Source organism: Sus scrofa, chromosome 10 (assembly GCF_054392235.1).
Source record: "Sus scrofa isolate SSC_HxYL_T2T_F1_AM1 chromosome 10, Sscrofa_HxYL_maternal_Yorkshire_Landrace_v2.0, whole genome shotgun sequence".
Classification (NCBI taxonomy): domain Eukaryota; kingdom Metazoa; phylum Chordata; class Mammalia; order Artiodactyla; family Suidae; genus Sus; species Sus scrofa.
Window position 1 is genome coordinate 95,736,196 of NC_139392.1, and position 17,604 is coordinate 95,753,799.

The following is a 17,604-nucleotide window of genomic DNA, read 5'->3' on the forward strand; positions in this document are numbered from 1 at the left end:
ATTGGATTTGGCAGTGCTTTTTTAGATACACTACCAAAAGCACAGGAACAAAAAGACATTGATAAATTACATCTCATCAAAATTAGAAACTCTTGTGCACCAAAGGACACTGACCCGGGTGAAAGGGCACCACGCAGAACGGGAGACGATGTTTGTAAATCAGATATCTGATAAGGGGTTAGTGTCCCGAGTATATAAAGAGCTTTTATAAGTCAATAGCAGCAACAACCAAGAAATTTAAAAACAGGCAAAGGACTTGAATAGACCTTCCTCTGGGGATGGTTTACAAATAGCCAAATAAGCCCCTGTCAAGAAGCTCAGCATCACTGATTATTAGGGAAATAACAGCAAAAGCCCAGGGAGCTGTCCTGGCACACTCCCTGAGATGGGTGCTGTCAAAACACAGAAAATATTAAGTGATGGCAAGGGCGCAGGGTCACCCTGTGCACTATCGTAGGGTGTCAGTCAGGTGCCTCTGAGGAGAACAGTGTGGTGGTTCCCTAAAAAGTAAACATTTGATCCAACAGTCCCCGTCAGTTGCAGAAGAATTGCAGTAAGGTACATTTACTCCAGTGTTCCCCACTGACTATTCAAAAGACCAAAAGGTGGCCAACAACCCAAGCCTGCATGGAGGGTCCACGTGTAGAGAGACCGAGCCTTTGTCCAGTGGAGCACAGCTCAGCCTCTAGAAAGAGGGGATTCTGGCACAGGCTACAACATGGAAGGGCCTTGAGGACACCGTGCTCCCTGAATAAACTGGTCACAGAAGGCCAGTGCTGTGTGCGGTTCCATTTGTGTGAGGTTCCTAGAGTACCTTCCTTCATAGGGACAGAAGATGGGTGGTTCCCAGGGCCTGGGCACGGCGGGCGGGGGGGAATGGGGCGTTGCTGTTTAATGGGGACAGATCATGGTTTAGGAAAGTGAGAAAGTTGTGGGACTGGGTGGGGAGATGGTTGTACAACAGTGAGCACTGCGTGCCACTCAGCTGTGTACTTGGAACAGGTGGAGACGGTGAGCCTCTGTCATGTTTATTTCAAGGCTGTAAGAAGTCAGTTGTAATATAATGTCTCCTTTGTCTATAATTTCCTTCATAGTAGTTGTTAAAAAATTCTTGGGCCTGCAGATTCTTGAAATCCCCTTACAATAACGATTACAAAATAAACCATCTCTGTTCAGCCAAGATGTCAGTAGGAATGGGGCAGAGGGTGGGGGGTGATAGAATAAAATGTGTAGAGATTTTCTTTGGCAAAAGGAATGGTTTGAATTGTGTGAGGGGAACTGCTCTTCTAAATCATTCCTTAAATTATTCAGGTGGCTAGCATCTGGCATGTATGTATTAATACTTATTAAATAAGCATAGGTGACTGGAGTGTTTAATTGATAATAACCTTCTGTTGCAATAAAGTAGATTCTTTCTTTACACTCTTTTAAAATATCTTTATTAAATATGATTTTCCTGAAGACAAATGCAAATTCTGTCCTCAGCTTAAAAATTACACTTTCCATGTGGGTGACCCTCTTAATGCACCCTGGGAAGCACCTACTCGGGCTTCAAGAAGGCATTTGCGTGCCTAAGCTGGATGCGGTTTTCAGAATATCGCAGTAGAAGCTGTGGGAGAAACAAAGATGCATCACATGTGCACCCTGCCTTCAGGGAGCTTGCGGTGTTGTTAAAAAAAAAAAGCGAAGACCTTCATAATTGGCTCTCTGTAAATTGGAAAAAGAGGGGGGAAGGCAAGATGGCGGAACAGTAGGGGGACGTGCTTACCCTCTCCCACAAACACAACAAAAAAACACATCTACGTGTTAAAGACTCCCACAGAACAGCAACTAAATGCTGGCAGAACTTAAATCTCCAATAGTGGCAAGAATCTTGTGACATAACTGGGTAAAATAAGAGAAAAGGGAGTGAGAGAAGGGGAATCGGGACCAGACAGGCGCTCCTGAAAGGGGACTCTGAAGGAGAAAGGGATCCCCCACCCTGGAAAGTCACCTACTCGACGGAAAGATCAACTGAATTGGAGGGATCTCCAGATACCAAGAAGAGCGCAGCAGTAGGTCTGAGATCTGAAAAGCAGAGTGAGAGCCGAACAGATCATCTGAACTACTGGCACAGTCACCAAAAACCGAGATGCTCAGGTGGGAGCTGGGCACCGAGACCTCGGCTCCGGAGGTTAGTCCCTGGGAGCAGGCTGGGGTTGGCGGTGCAGAAACTGCCTGGGGGACTCGGAAGCGGTTGGTTTTGGGTTGGTGCTGTGGAGACAGCCTGGGGGATTAGGAAGAGGTGCGTTGCAGGTGGAGGGAGCAATATGCTAAGGGCTGGGGAGTGGAAAGTCACAACAGAGGGAACCTGGGAGAAGAGCTGGACCCGCAGGAGAGACAAGGCGCCTGTGTTGGGGAGGTGAGAGGAGGAGGGGCGGGCCACCATAGAATACTTGCGCCACAGCAAGCGTGCTTGTCTGCCAGCTAGCAGAGAGCAATGCTTCCCAGTGCATCCCCTCTCCCCCTGCCCCACGCGCGCACGCCTGGCCTGAGGCCACCTGTCATCCCGGAGGGCTGGCCTCACCACTTGCAGGAAGCCAACCACCTTGGGCTTTCCCCACCCTGGCCTGCCCGCCCTCTGGAGGGGCTACACCACCGCAGAGCAGCACCCAGCACCACCAGCCCCCTGGAAGAGCCCCGCAGCCCAGAAACGCCAGAGCAAGCTCCACCCGGCCGCGGGAAATTTGCTTCCATTGTGGGGCGGTCCTGCCAGTCTCGGCTGCACTGGGTAAGTGCCCCTTTGTCTCCCAGCAGCCTGGCTAGCCGCTCCCACCCTCGGGAGGTGCTGCACTCCTGCGGAGCAGCTGTCTAGCACCACCTGCCCCCTGGAAGAGCTCCGGGCCCCAGAAACACCAGAGCAAGCTCTGGTCGCGGGAAGTCCACATCCATCGCGGTGTGGACCTGCCAGTCCCGCCTGCCCTCGGGAAGTCCTCCTTTGCTTCAGAGTGACCCTGCTAGCCCCACCCACCCTCAGGAGACGCCACGCTGCCTCCAAGAAGACCAGCCAACACCGCCAGCCCTTGGGAAACACTCCACAGCTGTGTCAAGGCAAACCCTGCCCAGCCATGGGGAGTGCATCTCCACCAAGAAAAAGAAAATAACAAGCAAGATGAAGAAGCTGAGAAACCACTCCCAGTTAAACCAACAGGAGACCTCACCTAAAGCAGTCAACAATGAAACAGATCTCTGCAGTCTGACGGACTTTGAGTTCAAAAGGGAGATAGTGAAAATACTGAAGGAATTAAGAGAAGATATGAACAGTATGCAGACTCCCTCAGAAACGAACTAGAAAATATAAGGAGGAGCCAAGGAAAGCTAGAAAATTCATTTGCAGAGATGCAAACTGAGCTAAGGGCAGTAAAAACCAGAATGAATAATGCAGAACGAATTAGTGATGTGGAAGATAGAATAATGGAAATCACCCAAACAGGACAGCAGACAGAAAACCAAATGAAAAACCATGAAAGCAATATGAGACCTATGGGATAACATAAAGTGGGTCAATCTACGCATAATAGGAATTCCAGAAGGAGTGAAAAAAGGTAAGGGGATGGAAAATATATTTGAAGAAATTATCGCTGGAAACTTCCCAAATCTAAAGGATACTGAATTCAAGATACAGGAAGCACAGAGGGCCCCAAACAAGTTGAACCCGAATAGACCCACACCAAGACACATTATAATAAAAATGGCAAAAGTTAATGATAAAGAGAGGATCCTAAAGGCAGCAAGAGAAAAGCAAAATGCTACTTACAAGGGAAGCTGCATAAGGCTATCAGCTGATTTCTCTACAGAAACTCTACAGGCCAGGAGGGAATGGCAAGAGATATTTAAAGTGCTAAAAGGAAAAAATATGCAATCTAGAATACTCTATCCAGCAAGAATATCATTTAAAATAGAAGGGGAAATAAAATTTTTTTTCCAACAAACAATAGCTAAAAGAATACATTAGTACAAAACCCATTCTAAAAGAAATATTGAAAGGGCTTCTCTAAACCAAAAAAAAAAAAAGAGGAGAGAGGAAGAACTAGGATTGAAGAAACCACAATAAGAAAGCAGTCACTCAAAATAAGCCAGCATACAGATCTAGTCATTAACATGTTTAAAACCTAATAAAATTAAAAAGAAAAAAAGTCATCAAAATCATAAAATGTGGGCAAGGGAAGTAAGGAAATACATAGATTCTTTTTTTAATTTTCTTTTTTTCTTCTTAATTTTCATATGGTAATGAACTGTTTGAACCTACAGGACTATCAGGCTAAAACACACAATTGTAGAAAGGGGTTAACATACTTAAAAAATAGGGCAACCACAAATCAAAACCAAACATTACATTCACAAAAAATGAAGAGAAAAACACTCAAGCAGCAAATACTTGGAGACCACCCAACCAACAAAAGAAAGGAAGAATGGAGAATCATAGAGTCAACTGGAAAACAAGGTTTAAAATGGCAATAAATAATCATCTATCAATTATCACCTTAAATGTCAATGGACTGGATGCTCCAGTCAAAAGACACAGAGTGGCTGGTTGGATAAAAAAAAAAAAAAAAAAACCTTTAATCTGCTGCCTCCAAGAAACTCATCTTAGGACAAAGGACACATATAGATTGAAAGGGAGGGGGTGGGAAAAAATATTTCACGCCAATGGACATGACGGGAAAGCAGGAGTTGCAATACTCATAGCAGACGAAATAGACTTTAAAACAAAAGCCGTAAAGACAGACAAAGAAGGACACTTTTTAATGGTTAAGGGATCCATTCAGGAAGAGGATATTACTATCATCAACATATATGCCCCAAATATAGGAGCACCCAGATACATACAACAAATATTAACAGACACAAAGAGAAATTGATGGGAATACAATCATAGTAGGAGACTTTAGTACCCCACTCACATCAATGGGCAGATCCTCTAGACAGAAAACCAATAAAGCAACAGAGATCCTAAAGGAAACAGTAGAAAAGTTAGACTTAATTGACATCTTCAGGACATGGACACTACATCCCAAAAAAAAAAAATCAGAATACACATTCTTCTCAAGTGTGCATGGAACGTTCTTAAGAATCGATCACATATTGGGGCCCAAAGCTAACTCAACAAATTTAGCAGCATACAAGTTATCTCAAATATCTTCTCTGACCACAATGGTATGAAACTAGAAATCAACCACAGGAAAAGAAATGAGAAAAAACCTACTACATGGAGACTAGACAACATGCTACTAAAAAACCAATGTGTCAATGAGGAAATCAAGAAGGAAATTAAAGAATACCTCGAGACAAACGATAATGAAGGCACAACCGCTCAAAATCTATGGGATGTCGCGAAAGCAGTGCTCAGAGGGAAATTCATACCATTGCAGGCCTTCCTCAAAAAAGAAGAAAGATCTCAAATTGACAACTTCACCACCACCTAAATGAAGTAGCAAAAGAACAAAAAAGACCTAAAGTCAGAGGAAGGAAGGAAATAAATAAAGATCAAAGAGGAAATCAATAAAATAGAGGCTGAAAAAACAATAGACTTAATAAAACCAAGAGCTGGTTCTTTGAAAAGGTAAACAAAATTGACAAACCCCTGGCTAGACTCACTAGGAAGAGGAGCGAAAGAACCCAAATAAACAAAATTAGAAATGAAAAGGGAGAAATCACAATGGATACTGCAGAAATACAAAAAACCATAACAACACTATGAACAACTGTATGCCAACCAATTTGACAATCTGGAAGAAATGCACAATTTTCTAGAATCTTACAGCCTGCCAAAACTGAATCAAGAAGAAACAGACCAGCTGAGCAGACCGATCACTGGAAATGAAATTGAGTACGTCATAAAACACTCCCTACAAATAAAACCCAGGACCAGATGGTTCCACAGGCGAATTCTACCAAACATGCAAAGAGCATCTAGTGCCCATCCTCTTAAACTTTTTCAAAAGGTCGAGGAAGAAGGAACACTCCCAAAGACATTCTATGATGCCACCATCACCCTAATTCCGAAACCAGACAAAGATACCACCAAAAAGGAAAACTATTGGCCAATATCTTCGATGAGTATAGGCACAAAAATTCTCAACAAAATTTTAGCCAACCAAATCCAACAACATATCAAAAAGATCGTACACCATGACCAGGTGGGGTTCATCCCAGGCTCACAAGGATGGTTCAACATACACAGATCAATCAACGTCATACACCACATTAATAAAAGAAGTCAAAAACCATATGATCATCTCAATAGATGCAGAGAAAGCTTTTGACAAAGTCCAACATCCATTCATGATCAAAACTCTTACCAATGTGGGTATAGAGGGAACATTCCTGAACATAGTCAAAGCCATTTATGACACACCCACAGCAAATATAATACTCAAAGGAGAAAAGCTGAAAGCCTTCCCACTCAAATCTGGAACAAGGCAAGGATGCCCACTCTCACCACTGTTATTCACCATAGTACTGGAAGTCCTAGCCACAGCAATCAGACAAACAAAAGAAATAAAAGGCATCCAAATAGGAAGAGAAGAGAGAAAACTGTCACTGTATGCAGATGACATGATACTATACATTGAAAACCCTAAGGACTCAACCCCAAAATTCCTTGAACTGATCAACAAATTCAGCAAAACAGCAGGATGTAAGATTAACATTCAGAAATCAGTCACATTCCTGGATACTAACAATGAAGTATTAGAAAAGGAATACAAAAATACAATACCTTTTAAGATTTTACCCCCAAAAATCAAATACCTGGGAATATACCTGACCAAGGAGGTAAAGGACTTACATGCGGAGAGCTGTAAAGCATTAATCAAGGAAATTAAAGAAGATGTAAAGAAATGGAAAGATACTCCATGCTCCTGGGTTGGAAAAATCAATATTGTAAAAATGGCCATACTACCCAAAGCAATCCTACAGAGTCAATGCAATCCCTATCAAATTACCCATGACATTTTCCACAGAACTAGAACAAACCATCCAAAAATTTACGTGGAACCACAAAAGACCCAGAATTGCCAAAGCAATCCTGAGAAACAAAAACCAAGCGGGAGGCATAACTCTCCCGGACTTCAAGCAATATTACCAAGCCACAGTCATCAAGACAGTGTGGTACTGGTACCAAAACAGACAGACAGACCAATGGAACAGAGTAGGGAACCCAGAAATCAACCCAGACACCTATGGTCAATTAATCTTTGACAAAGGAGGCAAGAGCATAAAATGGGGAAAAGACAGTCTTTTCAGCAGGTGTTGCTGGGAAACCTGGACAGCTGCATGCAAATCAGTGAAACTAGAACACACCCTCATACCATGCACAAAAATAAACTCAAACTGGCTGAAAGACTTAAATGTAAGACGAGACACCATCATACCCCAGGAAGAGAACATAGGCAAAGCATTCTCTGACATCAACCTCATGAATATTTTCTCAGGTCAGTCTCCCAAGGCAACAGAAATAAGAGCAAAAATAAACCAGTGGGACCTAATCAAACGGACAAGCCTTTGCACAGCAAAGGAAACCAAAAGGAAACCAAAAAGACAACTTACAGAATGGGAACAAATAGTTTCAAATGATGCAACGGACAAGGGCTTCGTCTCTAGAATATGCAAGCAACTTGTACAACTCAACAGCAAAAAAGCCCACAACCCAGTTGAAGAATGGGCAAAAGACCTGAATAGACTGTTCTCCAAGGAAGATCTACAGATGGCCAACAAGCACATGAAAAAATGCTCAACATCCCCGATTGTTAGAGAAATGCACATCAAAACTACCGTGAGATACCACCTCACACCAGTCAGAATGGCCATCATTAATAAGTCCACAAGTAGCAAGTGTTGGAGGGCTTGTGGAGAAAAGGGAACCCTCCTGCACTGTTGGTGGGAATGTAAGCTGGTACAGCCACTATGGAGAGCAGTGTGGAGGTACCTTAGAAATCTATACATAGAACTTCCATATGACCCAGCAATGCCACTCTTGGCCATATATCCGGACAAAAGTTTCCTTAAAAAAGGCACATGCACCCGCATGTTCATTGCAGCTCTATTCACTATAGTCAAGACATGGAAACAACCCAAATGTCCGCTGACAGACGATTGTATTAGGAAGAAGTGGTATACATACACAGTGGAATACTACTCAGCCATAAAAAAGGACAAAATAATGCCATTTGCAGCAACGTGGATGGAACCAGAGACTCTCATACTGAGTGAAATGAGTCAGAAAGAGAAAGACAAATAACCATATGATGTCACTTATAACTGGAATCTAATATACAGCACAAATGAACCTTTCCACAGAAAAGAAAATCATGGACTTGGAGAATAGATTTGTGGCTGCCCAGGGAGAGAGGGAGGGAGTGGGAAGAATCGGGAGCTTGGGGTTATCGGATGCAAACTATTGCTCTTGGAATGGATGTACAATGAGATCCTGCTGTGTAGCACTGAGAACCTTGTCTAGATATACATCGCAACACAACAATGGGAGGAAAAAGAATGTATACATGTGTGTGTAACTTCGTCCCCATGGTGTACAGTGGAAAAAAAATGTTTTAAAAAGAAGAAATTAATAAATAAATTGGAAAAAGATACAGATTCCCAAAATAGGTGGTGAGAGATCTTGAACTGCCTGGGCAGGAGAGAGGGCATTCTCATTTGGAGAGTTTCTGGAATCTAAGGAGACTTCTTGGAGGTCTGGTCAGCTTCCAGACAGAGTGGAGAGGAGCTGAGGGTTCTGTCGTTGCACAGAAGAGGCCGGCACTGGGACAGCAGGACTGGCCAGGAAGACCAGTCGGGGAAGCTGGTGGTTTGTTGATACCTGTTCTGCGCTGTGCGTAGCTAAGTGCAGTGAAATACCGGGGAATAGACAGGAATTGAATGAAATGGAACCATGTGGGTTTACGAAAGTGAAGCATCTGCATAAATGTACAGTATTGCATGAGAATCACTATGCAGTCACTAAAAATGGGACTTGGACCGAGACATAAAAGAAAAATTTAGTGAGAATGATCGTCTCCCCGTCCTTAAGATAAATCGAAGAAAAATGTGAAGAGCCTTGAAGAAGAAATGCAGAGAAACTGAAGAGCCTTTAGGTATTTGACCCTTTTCTGTTTGTTACTTTTGTATTGTTGAGAGCACATAATGGACAATTTTATATTCTACTTTTATTCACTTTACATTGAACAACATTTATCCTGTTTTAACCCAGGCAATGGGGATTTAAAATCCTGGATTGAGTTGCTCTTCCTTGGAAGGAAGAGGAGCAGGCCAGAATTTCTTCTTGGAAACAGACTGGTCCACAGTCTGGCCCTGGGAGCAGCCCCTCCTTTCAGTCCTATGCTCTTGATGAAGACTCTTTGGGATTCCTGCAGAACAGGCATCCCAGGAGAACTAGCAATTCAAAATTTAGTTCTCTGCGAGTGCCGGCGGCTGTTAGTTGGGGGTGGAACTTCAACATCTGCGTTTTCTCAGTGTCTTCTGTCCTGGTTCAGGGAGAGAAGTCCTGCAGCAGTGGTGCCCTGGAATCTTTGCAGACATTTAATTGAGGATTGTTGCTTTGCCAGATCCAGTTCTAAAAACAGATGCTGTCAACTCTCAGACCACCAGTTGAAGGTGGAATACCTGAGACAGATGCAGCCTCAGATCATTTTTAAAATAATCAGGTGTGGTTCACATGCAGAGACACACAGGTAGATCCTTTTGTTCCTCCTCAAAAGTCCTAATATCAGCTTGGCAACTGCCTGGGTGCCTTGGGTTCAAAATAAGGATTGATATCTAATCAACAGTTACTTCACAGGGTTTCTCAATCTGTCAGTGTTGCAGAATGGATATTGTTGGCCTTATAATTTTCTGTCTCTCTCATTTGGCTGATTTTAGTGAACTGCAGGAATGCCATAAAAATAGACAATCTTCACATAATCCCAAGCTTAATTTTGTTTCTATTAACTATCCTATGTTGCTAAGGTGCCAGCAGGGCCAAATCTAAGACCCAGCCTGCTCCATCCTCAGCTGCCATCTGGGGCCTTGTTGCCAACCCGCTCACTTAGCTATTGAGGTGGTTAGGATGTCTCAGCCAGCTGTCCCTGGCAAAGCTAATAACTTTTAGTTAGGATAGTTTTAATGAGGTAAATTCCTGAATGAGGTAATACAGAAATGATATCCATATGCCAAGTGATGGGATTCATGTGCTTAATTATCAACGAGGAAGAGTGATGCTGAATCTACAGGAGCAAGTGGGAGGAGCTCAGGTTACAGCAGCAGCAGAGCCTGCAGAGCCAAGGGACATCCAGATGTAGGACGTAGGAGCCTTGGGTGGCGGGGGAGCAGGTGCACTGACGTCAGGCCAGCTCCGCTGCAGACAGCCACGTGGGGTGAGACGTGTGTCCACCAGTGGGGGTGACGTAAAGGAAGCCGTGACAAGTTTACATACCACTGTATGTGTGCTAATCAAAGTCAACAGAAAACAGTACAGCAGGAGGTCTTTGCATCAGTCATAAGAGTTAATACCAAGAAGCATATTTAAAATTCATCGAGGTTTTAGGGGAAGCGTCAAAGCCCTTGCGGATAAGCAGGCAAAGGAAGCGGAACAGTTCACAGGAGGAGGACTAATAATAAGCCTCCACAGGAAAACTGCTCTTCATTGAAGAATGGAGAAGAGATTTTTGAAGTCATACTCTCCATGGTGTGGTGATTTGGGTGGTAATGCAGTTCGCCTTTTAGAACTCGAGGCTTATTCCACGCCTAGCTCTTCAGAGGCTGAGCTGGAGAGGCGGCAGGAAGGCCTGTGGGCAGGTGTTCCCGAAGCCTCCGGGTGCCGGCAGCAGGCGCCCCCGAGCTCCCCAGGCAGCGCCCCCCTTACTGGGGGTTCCGCTCTCAGCTGCTTGCTGGGGGCCAGGCATGGATGGCGTGAGCTCTTTCACGCTTGTTCATCTGCCCTTTACGACATGCTAGGCCACGGGTTCTCCCTCCAGGTGAGAACGCCCAGGCTGGGAGCTAGAGCGGCGGACCGGATCAGGGCGGGCTGCCCGGCCTCGGCCACGATCGGGGAAATGCCAGGGCGTGGCTGGGGAGCCCAGTGTAGGCTTCACCCGCGTGGAAACGCTTGTCGATGCGGGAGTTTACAGGCACTAGCCCGGGCCGTGGCGGCCTGGGGCAGAGTTAGGGACGACCCTCGGTCACCGGAGTCTGATACTCGCTGAAAGGCGTTTGGAGGCAGGGAAGCCGTTTCTCCGGCCACACGAGGTTAACGGTTGCTCCCTCTCACTCCGCTGTCCAGGTGGCGCTGGTGTTCCCCAACAACGACCCTGCTGCCTCCATGGTGGCTTTCTACGGCTGCCTGCTGGCCGAGGTCGTTCCCGTGCCCATCGAGGTACCCCTCACGAGAAAGGTAAGGACTGCGTCCTGCTCGGGCCGGCCGACCTGCAAGGTTCTGCCGTGGGCTCCGAGGGCATTCGGCCGTCAGAGGGGCTTTGCTCTCGGCAGCTGTGGATGAGGAGGCACCGGGCTGTGTCCTCGGACGAGGCTCTGTGCGGGTCACCGTCCCTTGTCTGCACACGGGGAGCGTCCCTGACGCCGCAGCCCCGCGCTGCTGCCGGACGCGGCCGCGCTGCTCCTGTGCAGAGAGCGCCCTGGTCCTCAGGGTCTCTGCGCTGGAACTCGGGTAAGGCTGGCTTTGTCACTTGGTTGCGTTTCAGGGGTGGCAGTTGTATTTGTTCCAGTGTTTGGACTCTATCGAGTCCTAGGTTCAATTGTAATTGGTCAGATCCTGCTCTGTGAGTAGGATAAATAAGGATCTCTCTTTTTTTCTTTCTCTTTTTTTAAATTTTTTATTTTTTTTTTATTATTAGTTTTTAATTGTTATTTCCCCAATACAATTTCTTTTTCTGTTGTGCAGCCTGGTGACCCAGTTACACGTACATGTGCACATTCTATTTTCTCCCATTGTCATGCTCCATCGTAAGTGACTAGACATAGTTCCCAGTGCCACACAGCAGGTTCTCATGGCTAAGCCCTTCCAAAGGCAGTAGTTCGCACCTGTTAACCCCAAGCTCCCGACCACCCCACTCCCTCCCCTCCCCCTTGGGATCTTGCTGTTGGAGTTGTTGTGTAGCCCAGGGTCAGAATCCTGCACAACAGAGGGTGTGTCTTTGTGCACATAAGTGCCTTGCTCCTCACACTGCAGACCTGCGGTGTCTTTAGGCAGGATGGCACGTGAGGGAGAATGTTGTAGGGGTGACCCTCATGGTCCCCGAGAGACACACGTGGTGGCCTCGGGGTGCTCCACCCTTGGCTGTACCCTGGACTCCTCCAGCTACCGTATAGCACGTCAATGTGAGCAAATCCCAGCCCCAAGACACTGTGGCTCAGGGTTTCCAGGGAACCTTCCAGCCGTCTTCGTGGCTACTGTGATGTTGAGTGGTTTGGTTCATCTCCTGCTGCCGGCGGGCGGGACCTCAAGGTCTGTGGGTGGTTATGCGGGCACCTCAGCAATGGGTCTCCTCAGGTGGGAAGGAGGCAACGCGGGCTCCTTAGAAAGTGGTTGGGGGATGGATGCTGTGTCCGTTTCCTGGTCAAAACCTGCAGGCTCCCTGCTTGGCCTCCTCGGCGCCGCGAGCTTCAGGCGGGGCTGTAGGTGGTCCTGGACGTGGGGTGAGGCCTGCCACCCTGACCGCAGAGCCCTCCAGTGGCCCGAGGAGAGCCTGGACCTTGGCAGGGGCTGGCCTCCAGCCCTCCGGGGGCGTCCTCGTCTGCCTGGGCCCCCTGACCTTCACAGGGGCTAGAAACGTGGAAGGTTTGGGGATTTACTGAGCGGAGAGCCAGTTCTTCTGAGCAGTTCTTTGGCCCTGCAGCTAACCTGGAAAACTACTCGGGGGTTCTGTGAGGCTGCTCTTTCATGGATATTTAGTTCATGGGTTGAGGTCCTCTGGAAAAAGGAAAGAACCCCCCCTGGGTTTTCTGGTCAGGAGCACCAGAGTGGTAATTTGGAGGAACTTGGCTGATGAGTGAAGAGAGAGATTCTCCATCAGAGCTGTGATAAATGGACTCCAAAGCCTTTGTTATTATGAGGAGCAGTTATTTTTCTACTCCTCACAGATAGAGTTGCGCTTTGGCCACTTGAAATCTGTAGCCTGCTGTCTTTCAGGCGAGGGCTGGTTGGCAGAGGAGACCCTCTGGAGGGGAGGCGCCTGTCCCTGCCGCCCTCTGAGTGGGTGTCCCAGCTGCGCGTCCTGGGTCTCCTGAGACCCGCCTGCTGTCCTGGACATCCAAGCTGTGACCTGCCAGGTGGCCCTGTCTCACTCACCTCCCAGGTCCACTCAGACCCTCCCATTGTCACTGTAGGTCTCGAGACCAACCAGAAATCCTGTCTCAGAAGAAAAGGCTGGGTTCCTTCCTGGCCCACTGCCCCGCAGAAAATGTTCTGAGGGGAAACAGAACCAGAGAAGATGCCTAGGCTCCCATCAGGCGGGAAGCTGTGCGTTGAGCCTCAGCCCGTGACTTTAGAACATACGTCCGTAATTTTAAATAAAGAGGGATCCGCTCAAGACTCTGGGGTCCAGCTGGGTTTAATTTCAGGGATCCCAGTACCTGTAGGAGACACAGGCCTGGCAGCTGCCCCTGGTGCACGCTCTCCTGAGCCCCTCCCTGGCGGCCTTTCTGTCGACGGTTCCACCAAGTTCCCACTCACAGAGAAACACCCTCCTTCCCTGGACCCGGCTTCAGAACCTGTGTCCGCCCCCGGCCCGGGCATGGTTAGAGCTTTCTGCCATGTGAAGGTCACATTCACGTCGAAGGGACTACCTGTAACGCCTTGAAAAAGCACCACTTGAAGGAAAAGCCCCACAAGGGTCCCCAGAGTGGGAAGGTCCCCGTCTGCCAAGCGCCAGGCTCCCCCCGGTTCTCCAGGCAGCGAGGGCTCCGCAGGCCGGCTGTGCGTGATGCCCCCGGGAGCCGTGGCACTCAGCTCTGCAGTGAGCAGAACTCGATGCTGCAGGCTTTCCGGGGTAGGAACCGTCGTCCGGGCGGGGAGGAGAGAGGTGACCATGGGCTCACTGCAGCCCTAACGTTTCCATCCCAGGGCTGCCAGCTGCTTCGTGGTTTTATTTTCTGAATCCTAGCTGGAGAGGGTGGTGGGAACAGGAGTGCATTGAGCCGACGTCTGGGGACGCTGGGCGCCCAGGGTGGTGGGCACCTGGGGCCGCACCTCCTGCAGCATCAGCTCCCAAGTCGTGCTGGTCAGCTCCTGCATGGAGCCCTCTCTGTGGCGTGCTCTGGGTTTCTGGGGTCAGCGTGGGTATCCAGTCCACCTCGCCAGATGTGAGTGAAGACTTCCCGGAGTCACGCATCGGGTCAGAGACGTACTTCTGGACTGTCTCTGTGCCCCATGTCGCTGTCTTTCCCTGCTGGGTGGAAGCAGAATGGGGCGCTTTGAGCGCCAGCACAGGCTGTGCCCCTGCCTGCTCTCCTGGGGTCTCCCTCACCACAGGCCGAGGAGGTGGCTCTGCCCTTTACCCCCATAGCACGGGCAGGAGACCGAGGCCGAGCTTGTGCCCCGTTCAAGGTCACGCAGCTGTCGAGTGGCAGCCTGGGCCTGACCCCAGCTATGCAGATCCCGGCTCCTGCCCCAAGTCTCTGGGTGAAGCTCTGCTTAGGGAGCTTCGTGTCCTCCCAGGGCCCAAAGTCGAGCCAGGTTTTGTTAGGAGAGCAGCCATCACCTCAGCTCATAGCCCATCTCTCCTTAACTGTCTCCCAGGACGCAGGAAGCCAGCAGATCGGGTTCCTGCTTGGAAGCTGTGGGGTGACCGTAGCCTTGACGAGTGACGCCTGCCACAAAGGGCTGCCCAAGAGCCCAACGGGGGAGATCCCGCAGTTCAAAGGTCAGCCTGGGAGACAGAGAACTTGCTGGTTGGCACCCGTGCCAGCAGGCTGTCCACGCGAGGGCTCAGGCGGCACCCCGCGGGCCTTCACCGCCGAGGCGTCCGGCTGCTTCAGCGCGGGCTCAGACTTGGTGAAAACACCAGGTCACCGGGAAGCGTGCCACCAACAGGACACTATTGTCACCCTTGTCTTCTGGATGATGCTCACCTGAAGGCAACTGGTCCTTTCTTTCCCAGGTTGGCCCAAGCTGTTATGGTTTGTCACGGAGTCAAAACATCTCTCTAAACCGCCTCGAGACTGGTTCCCGCACATTAAGGATGCGAACAACGACACTGCGTATATCGAGGTGAGGCGCTGCGTCCAGATGCGGCTGGGGAGCCGGGGACACGCACTCGGTCCCAGGGCTCAGGGTCTCCTCCTCCCTGCAGTACAAGACGTGCAAGGATGGGAGTGTGCTCGGGGTCACCGTGACGAGGATCGCGCTTCTGACCCACTGCCAGGCCCTCACCCAGGCCTGCGGCTACACAGAAGGTACGGCCGCTGTGCCCGCGGTTCCCACTAGTCACCCGCTCCTCCGGAGGGCAGCTGTTGGGTAGTTTAGTTGGCACCTCAGGCTGCTCGGGCTGCCGTCACGAGCACTGCGAGCGGGGCTCACCCAACGGGCGGTGCTGTCTCACTGCCTGGCAGCTGAAGCCTGAGATCAGGGAGCGTCCGTTCCTGCTGAGACCCCCTTCCTGGCTGCAGGTGGCTCCTTCTGGCCGTGTCCTCGCCTGGCCTCTCCTCCGGCATCTCAGCCTCCTCCTGTAAGGACACCAGGCCTGTTGGACCCCATCGGGCCCCAGCCCCCCGGGGCCTCATTTAACCTGTTGTCTCCCTTGAGCCCACCTGCCGGCACAGCCACGCTTGGGGCGAGGGCTTCAACGTGCGGACCGGAGACAGCAGTTCAGGTCGTGACGGAGAGTTGACACCTTGGCGCGTATTCGTCCCTGGCAGCACATTGGCACCTCTTGGGGCTTTAGAAAAGTGCCTGAGCTCAGCCCCCACCCCCACAGCTGACTGGGGGCTCTCGTCCCACCCAGACTTGCCGCCTGTGATGAGCTTCCTTTGCCCTGTTTGGGAGGGCCCTGAGGGCCCGAGGTCACACGCCGAAGGCCCTACTGGGCACGTGGGGAGTAGGGTCGGACCACATGCCCTCTGTGCCTTCTGAGGAGGTCTGCCACCAGGTCCCTGCCCTGGCCGTGTCCAGGCACCGCCCCGCTGGAGTCTCCTCCTGGCGCGCGCGCCTCGCCAGGCACGAGACGCTTTCCCCCTGTTTCTGCCCTCGGTCTGCTCCCCCCGCGCTCCCGTCACCGCCCTTTCCGAGAACAGCTCGTTCTCTCGTGGAGACAGTCTGCTCGTGATCAGTCCCTGACTAGTTTCCCAGACATTTTCACACGTTCTACTCATGACCACCCTGTGTGTCCGTGTTTTCAGTTTTAGCTCCAGCTTTTCTTACTACCTCACGACCTGTATTCTTTGCCCCAATTTCTTAAAGACATAGTGCAGTCACGCTTGAGGGGCTTGGAGAGGACAAATGCCTCTCTGTGCTCCGTTTCTCCTCTTTAAGAAATCTTGCATCAGGAGTTCCCGTCGTAGCGCAGTGGTTAACGAATCCGACTAGGAACCATGAGGTTGCGGGTTCGATCCTTGCCCTTGCTCAGTGGGTTAAGGATCCGGCGTTGCCGTGAGCTGTGGTGTAGGTTGCAGATGCGGCTCGGATGCTGCGTTGCTGTGGCTCTGGCGTAGGCTGGCAGCTACAGCTCCGATTCCACCCCTAGCCCGGGAACCTCCATATGCCGCAGGAGCGGCCAAGAAATGGCAAAAAGACAAAAAAAAAAAAAAAAAAAAAAAAAAAAAGAAATCTTGCATCAAATAGAATACAGTTTGGAAGGTCCCTTTTTGAGGGGGTGAAGCTTTGACGAGCATCCTAGTGGTGCATTTGCTGGAAACTGCCTCCAGCAAGTACATGGCCTTTCTCTCTCGTGTGAGAACACATGATGGAAAATGAAAACCTTTTGAAAAACAAAAATGTGGAGTTCCCGTCGTGGCACAGTGGTTAATGAACCCAGCCAGCATCCATGAGCACACAGGTTCAATCCCTGGCCTCGCTCAGTGGGTCAAGGATCTGGCATTGCTGTGAACTGTGGTAGAGGCCACAGATGAGGCTTGGATCCTATGTTGCTCTGGCTGTGGTGTACACCGGTGACTACAGCTCCGATGCCACCTCCAGCCTGGGAACCTCTTGGCCTTAAAAAGACAAAAGACAGACAGACACACAGACACACACACAGACACACACACACACACACACACACACACACACCAAAAAAAAAAAGGAAAGAAAGCCAAGGTGGGGGAAGACAAATATATAAGAAGTGGAGGAATAAGGTGTTGTAAGTGATGGTGAGAAGACCTTTTGCTGTTATGCGTCAAAATATTCATCTAGAAACACTTTCCAGGCAGGACAGCATGTTTTGTTTTGTTTTGTTTTGTTTTTCTTTCAGCAGCTGCCCCTGTGGCATATGGAACCCAGGCAAGGGGTCGAATCAGAGGTGCAGCTGGGGCCTATACTGCAGCTTTCGGCAACACCAGATTCTTAACCCACTGAACTGAGCAAGGCCAGGAATCATACCCTCATCCTCACTGAGGCAA

General features: G+C 49.3%; 1 protein-coding gene across 10 annotated transcripts in view; it reads left to right on the top strand.

Annotated features, from left to right (window-relative positions):
- DIP2C (disco interacting protein 2 homolog C) overlaps positions 1-17,604 on the top strand; it is a 380,657-nt gene that overhangs the window by 277,732 nt on the left and 85,321 nt on the right. For all 10 annotated transcript variants that reach the window (XM_084980632.1, XM_084980628.1, XM_021065077.2 and 7 more), the window contains 4 exons: positions 11,315-11,425; positions 14,789-14,912; positions 15,150-15,259; positions 15,342-15,444. In XM_084980632.1, coding sequence (XP_084836758.1) covers positions 11,315-11,425; positions 14,789-14,912; positions 15,150-15,259; positions 15,342-15,444 — 448 coding nt within the window. The remainder of the gene's footprint in view (positions 1-11,314; positions 11,426-14,788; positions 14,913-15,149; positions 15,260-15,341; positions 15,445-17,604) is intronic.